This window comes from Otolemur garnettii, unplaced genomic scaffold, assembly GCF_000181295.1.
Source record: "Otolemur garnettii isolate 467f Iridium unplaced genomic scaffold, OtoGar3 scaffold00020, whole genome shotgun sequence".
NCBI classification, from domain to species: Eukaryota; Metazoa; Chordata; class Mammalia; order Primates; family Galagidae; genus Otolemur; species Otolemur garnettii.
Window position 1 is genome coordinate 4499837 of NW_003852415.1, and position 5779 is coordinate 4505615.

The window sequence follows — 5779 nt, forward strand, 5'->3', positions numbered from 1 at the left end:
CCACCCTCGGTATATGGGGCCAGCGCTCTACCCACTGAGCCACAGGCGCCACCCAGTATATAACATTTTTATATGTATGTGCTATAGTAGACACTCTTCAGAGTGCTTGACATGTATTTACTCTTTAATCCTTATAATAGCCGCATGCGTGAAGTACTGTTATTGGCCCCATATGGTCAGTGAGGAAACCGAGGCCCAGGCAATCAAACCATTTGCCCAGGGTTACACAGCTTATCAGTGAGGGGCAGCCTGGCTTCAGAGCCTGCGTGTTAAACCACTATGCTCTTCTGTCATTGTAATAATTTGTGGGGAAGATCTGACTTACAGCGAACTGTTTGTAGCGTAACTCTCAGGCCTGGTTGTGGATCAGAACACCGTGTGCCCCTCTGTGTGGCTATTGGCAGCTGCTGAGGTCTGGTGCACAGGTGTTCTGCTCATGCCAGTAGGAAGTGTGGTGTTGCTTCTACTGTGTCCATTTTTCCTGTGGGACAGTTATAAACAAACCCCTAGTCACCTAGCTTGTGGGCTGCAGAGTGGGGCCTCCAGGTTTATGCTCTTGCTTTGCTAGGGTCAGGCTCCGGGAGCTCTGCAGCATGGGTGATGGGCACTGGCCCAGACAAGCCAGGGCCCACTTCATGGGCATGGTGACCAAGGCATGGGAACAGAGTAGAGGTGTGGGTCAGGGCCAGACTGCATGGCTGAGGCCCGGGTCTTGGACTGGAACTTTCCATAATCCGTGCCCTTTCTCTTTGAGTCAGGTTTGACTTTAGGGTATGGGCAGGTGAAGCCCACAGGGGTGAGGCCTCTGCTTTGTGGCAAGGAGATAGTCTCTGGCCCCTGCCTGTGCACCTGAGAGCTCTTCTGTTTTGTTCTGTTGGGAGATAGGGTGGGGTGATAGGGGTTCTTCTTGCCTATTTCAAATTTTCCTTTTCCTCTTTCTTCTGGAAGAAGCAGAGGATGGTGGTAGAACTTAGGAGTGTGGTGAAGTGAATTTCACCCCAAGCCCTATTGCCTACATGGTGATTTAGGGATAAGTCACTGTTCCTCAGTGGAGCACTTTGGTAATTTGCAGTCATTTCTGTGTTACCTATTGAGATGCACCTGTGGTCCTCCCCGAACTTCTATGATAAACCCTTTTGTTTCCCAGTTTGATGTTTCATATCTCAGGCATTAAAGCCAGGGGCACATTCTGTTGTTAGACTGGAATGGTTTCATCTGGAGGGAGACTCAGGAAAGGGGGAGAGAGAGAGAGAGGTATATCCTCAGCACACCCAAGATCCTGACTAACAAACACAGAATCTCCAGCCTTTGGGTGTTCTCCTTCCACCTGTGACTCTTCTTCCCTGGCTGTTTCCCAAGCTGCTCTAGGCAGGCCCAGTGGGGGGTTTGACTTCCTGTCTCCAGAGCCCCAGGGATTCACTGTCAAGCCTAGGTTTCCAAACGGTCCCAAGGGGAAGAACTTAACTGCAAAAGATGTTCCTTTCATTTAAGCGGTGAACAAAACCAGCAAACTTGCATTCACTGTTTAAAAGGTACTTTTGAAAAATGTCGAGCAAGTCAAAATTTCAAATTCAAGGTGGCAGAGAGTTATAGATTTCTCTACTGGCCCAGATTTTCAAATGGCAAAAACCACAGGGAAATAGGAAACCAAAATAGCACCTTGATTTCAGTTGGAACCTTTGTTCCAAGTGGAGTGTTTCATGGGTGTGTATGGCCCCATTTACCCTCAGAACTCCTTACTGAGATGGGGCAGAAACAATTCTCCTTTCCGGTGAGGAAGACTGAAGTGTAAAGGAGTTAAGTGGTTGGTCTCAGAAGTGGGAACAAGGAATAGGTGTCTTGAGTTGAGAATCACTGGGTTATGACTAGATGAGTTTGTGAGGTTAGGGTGAAGGAAGATCTTATTCTCCAATACATTTCAGTTAGCTGCTTTTGTTTCTTTATTTGTAAGAGAAAATAAACCCATCCAAATCTGGGGGAAACACGGCATGTTGAAAGCCCAGTAGTTCCTCCCTCCTGGCTAGGGTGGCTCTGATGGATGACATTCCCTCATGGAAGGCCAGTGCACTCCAATCTCCTGCCTACTCCTAGAGAATTCTGTTTGTTTGTTTTTTTTTTTTTGTTTGGGGTATTCTTGGAGTCTGGGAGTTAGAGAGTGTATCAGTAATACATTTGTAGGAAGGTGACGTAAAGCCGCATTGAGAGAGTATCATAAGCCAAAAAGATTCTTTTTCTTCATAGAGCAAGAAGGCTTGTAGCAGTTGTCTGCTGATACTGTTTTTGTGGTTTGACAGTACCAGGGCTGGCATCTCATTGATGTTTTTGGATTTTTCCTCATGGTTGCAATATAGCTGCTGCAGCTCCAACAATCACATTCACTTTTAAGGCAGGAAGAGAAGTAGAGAAGAGTAGCCCATACAAACTTCCCTTTTTATCAGGAAAATAAAAAGCTCCCCAGAATACCCTGGCAAACTTCCACTTATGTTCATAAGCCAGAACTGTGTCACATTGGCCATGCCTACTATAAATCGGGTGAGGAAAGTATTTCGTTTTTCCATCTCTCGAGAAGAGGAGGATTGAGAATAGATGCTGGGTTAAGATTGAGTGTTGTCTGTTGCAGGGGCTTGTAGGAAACTGGTAGGAGAAACAAAATTTATCATCTAGTAAAAATTCACTCATTTGCTCAATATATATATATAACATACCTAATACCCAGGTGAAAAAACTGAGGCGGGGTTAAGATTCTTGCGAGGAACCTGAAATGGGCCTCATGGTGGGCTGCAGGGAGGGAAGTAGCTTTTAACACCCATGCCTGGGTATGAGGCATTTCATACATTTTCTTCCTGAGTCCAGTTTTAGCTTTGGCCCTTAACAGTATGTGTGGAGGAGGGTGAGGGAGGTCGTTCTCTGGCCCCCAAACAAGAGGTGGGTCTCTGAAGGAATGGACTAGGGGCCCAGCTGGCGGAGGTGGAGTAGCCTGCCTCTCTCTGGGCCTCGTTTCCACCCCTCCCTGCCCTAGTCACTGCCAAGGTCCCTCTCTGGTCTCCTCTCCCTTGTTCTAGGAAGGAGCCTCTGCTGTGGTCTGGCTCACTGTGCCCCACGTGCTCTTCCCCAGACCCTTCTGACTTGCCCTTTCCTCTCCCAGGTCCCCCAAATCTACTGGGAGCTGTCCACCAAGCGGGTCCTCCTGATGGAGTTTGTGGATGGCGGGCAAGTCAATGACAGAGACTACATGGAGAGGAACAAGATCGACGTCAATGAGGTGAGGTCAGGAGCTCGGGGATGCTATGCCAGGGGACCTGGTTGGGGTTGCCCAGGAAGGGCCAGTGTGTCCAGGTGAGGCATCTGAGTCTGGCCCCGCTGTCTTGAAGTGGGGCCTGTTGTCTGAAGAATTAAAAACTTACTGAGCAAGAAGGACCTTCCAGGTCATCTAGGCCAAGCCTCTGCACGTGGGTGCAGGGACATGCTGAGTCCCTCCCTGAACCTCCTGCCTGGATAAGCAATTATCATCTTATCTTCTGGTGTCACCAGAGCCCCTGCACATCCAGGCCGCCACCGAGGACAGTGGTGCAGAATCAGTGGGGCTTAATCCTTCTGCTTCTGTGGGGCCTGCTTACAATCTCCCTCTTCCTGCTCTTCCCACTCTCCCCTCTCCTTGCTGCTACCCAGCTCTCAAGGTATCAGACAAAAAGGGGACAGCAGTAGCCAAGTGCATCAGCTTCATACAGCAAGGAAGAATAGGGTGGGCTCTTCTCTCCCTCCCCCTTGGGTTTCAGGGAGAACTGGCCAGTGGGTGGGGTCCACACCCCATGGTCTGCCTCTCTGTTGTCATAGGGTCCCACAGGAAGGGGTAGAATTATACTTTTTCAACAACATTCATCATTTTTATAGCCCCTGCTATTTGCCAGGGGTTCATAGGGGACCTAGACCCAAGACCCAAGACCCAGTGCCCAGCATCAAAGTTAGATGCTCACTAAATCCTTATAGCCTCATCTCAGGCAGCAAGAAGGCTGTGAGCCAGACCCCAGGGAGCCCTAAGGAGGAGGTGCTCATCTCTGCCACAGGTCTCCGTTCCCAGCAGCATGAGCAGGAATTTGCCAGGGGTGGCTTTGCGAGGAAGGGGAGGGGAATGGGTGAAGTTGGGCAGGGCTGGGGCAGGGTTCCCTGGGGAGTGGGGGCACATAAGGGAGGAGATGAATGGTGAAGGCCATGGTACCTGGGTACTGGGGAGTCACCGGAAGGTTTGGAGGAGTGCAGGGATGTGATCTGCCCCTCAGGCTGGCTGAGAGGAAGGAAAGCAAGGCCAGACTGGTGGGAATGAGTGTCCTCTCCTATTCTGCTGCCCTCTTTCCCCTGAGGCAACACAGGAAGATGAGCCTGTGGTCCCAGTGGTAGGGTGACTCAGAGGAGAAAGCCACACTGTGGCTCAGCAGAGGAGCCAGCTGGAGTGACAGAGGGGTATGGTGATTACACAGGCCTCCTGGTGACCTCTCTAAATAGGAAAGATGATGGCACCTTCCATAGGGATTGTGAGAACTACGTGTGTCGGGGCAGAGCTTAGCGCAGTGCCTGGTGTGTGGTTAGTGCTTTAGAATGGTAACTGGATTGTTGTTGATGCCATTGTATTATCCGTGGATCTTTCCTCCTCTGTCTCCCTCTACCATGAGCATTTATTGAGTGCCTAACTCCCTGTGTCAGGCCTTTTTGGCTTCTGAATAAACTTATGAGGGTGGTCTTATCTCTGCTTTGCAGATGAAGAATCAGAGACTCAGAGAGGGAAGTATCTTGCTCAAGGTCACACAGCTGGTAGAAGGTCACACAGGCTGGCGCTGAAACCTGGGTCTGCCCAACTCCACTGCTTGTCTTAGGCCGTGAAGTGTTTGGGCTGTGTCACAGTATGTGAGCCGCTGCCGGGAACATGGTGGGGAAGATGTCTCTGCCGCTGGCTCAGTTCTCTGGGAAAGCTATTGTTACCTATGGGGAACAGTGCTCCAGGAAGCTGTCTGTTGTTACCTGACTTGGGGAACAGTGCTCCAGGAACCCGTCTTTGTGGGCTTAACCTGTGTCACCCAGGGCAGCTCTGCTGACACTTGATGGGCTTTCCTGGAAAAGTTCTGCTGCTTGTGGGGAAAAGGATGAGCAAAAGGATGATTCAACCGCCCGCTTTACAGATGGGGAGAGAAACACAGAAAACAAATGCCTTTCCCGAGGTCACTCAGCAGTAACACAGCTGGGACAACTCTGCCTCCCTCACTGCTGGCTTCTAGGGTGGGCGCAGGGATGATTTCCAGGCAGAATACAAAATCTTTGGCTCAGTGAAAAAGGAACAGGATAGGATGAGAGGTCACTCTTAGCTTTTCCTGAACAGTCTTAAAGACAGCAGGGTCTGTCTGTCTGTCTACTACTCAGGAGAAGTCCCAGAAGCCTCGCCCCCCTGCCAGGTTGCTGGTATTTACCTACTACCGGCTGCGTGGGGGTTTCATTCCAGCACCACCCTCAAATCCATTAATTTCTTTGAATCCAATGAGCCCAGAGCTGTCATGTTGTTTAATCAGAGGCAAGTTTGATTTTCCAAGACAAGTGTAAACAGAAAGATGTACTCTGGTATAGTTGCTTGCTGTGGCCAAGCCAGGGGTCTGGGAGGAGCAGGCTGACAGGCCAGAGGGAGGCAGCGGGAACTAGGCAGGGTGTGCCCTCCCAGGCTAGGCTCCTCTGCTCCTGCCTCTGTCTATCTTTCAATACCTTGCAGACAAAGCCAGTGGCCTGTGCAGAGCAGAGC

At 50.3% G+C, this 5779-nt stretch overlaps 1 protein-coding gene across 1 annotated transcript in view; it reads left to right on the top strand.

Annotated features, from left to right (window-relative positions):
* The window catches only part of ADCK1 (aarF domain containing kinase 1), a 109480-nt gene that overhangs the window by 87571 nt on the left and 16130 nt on the right, over positions 1–5779 (top strand). The window contains exon 7 of the mRNA XM_023511590.1: positions 3146–3262. Within this exon, the coding sequence (XP_023367358.1) occupies positions 3146–3262 (117 nt within the window). The remainder of the gene's footprint in view (positions 1–3145; positions 3263–5779) is intronic.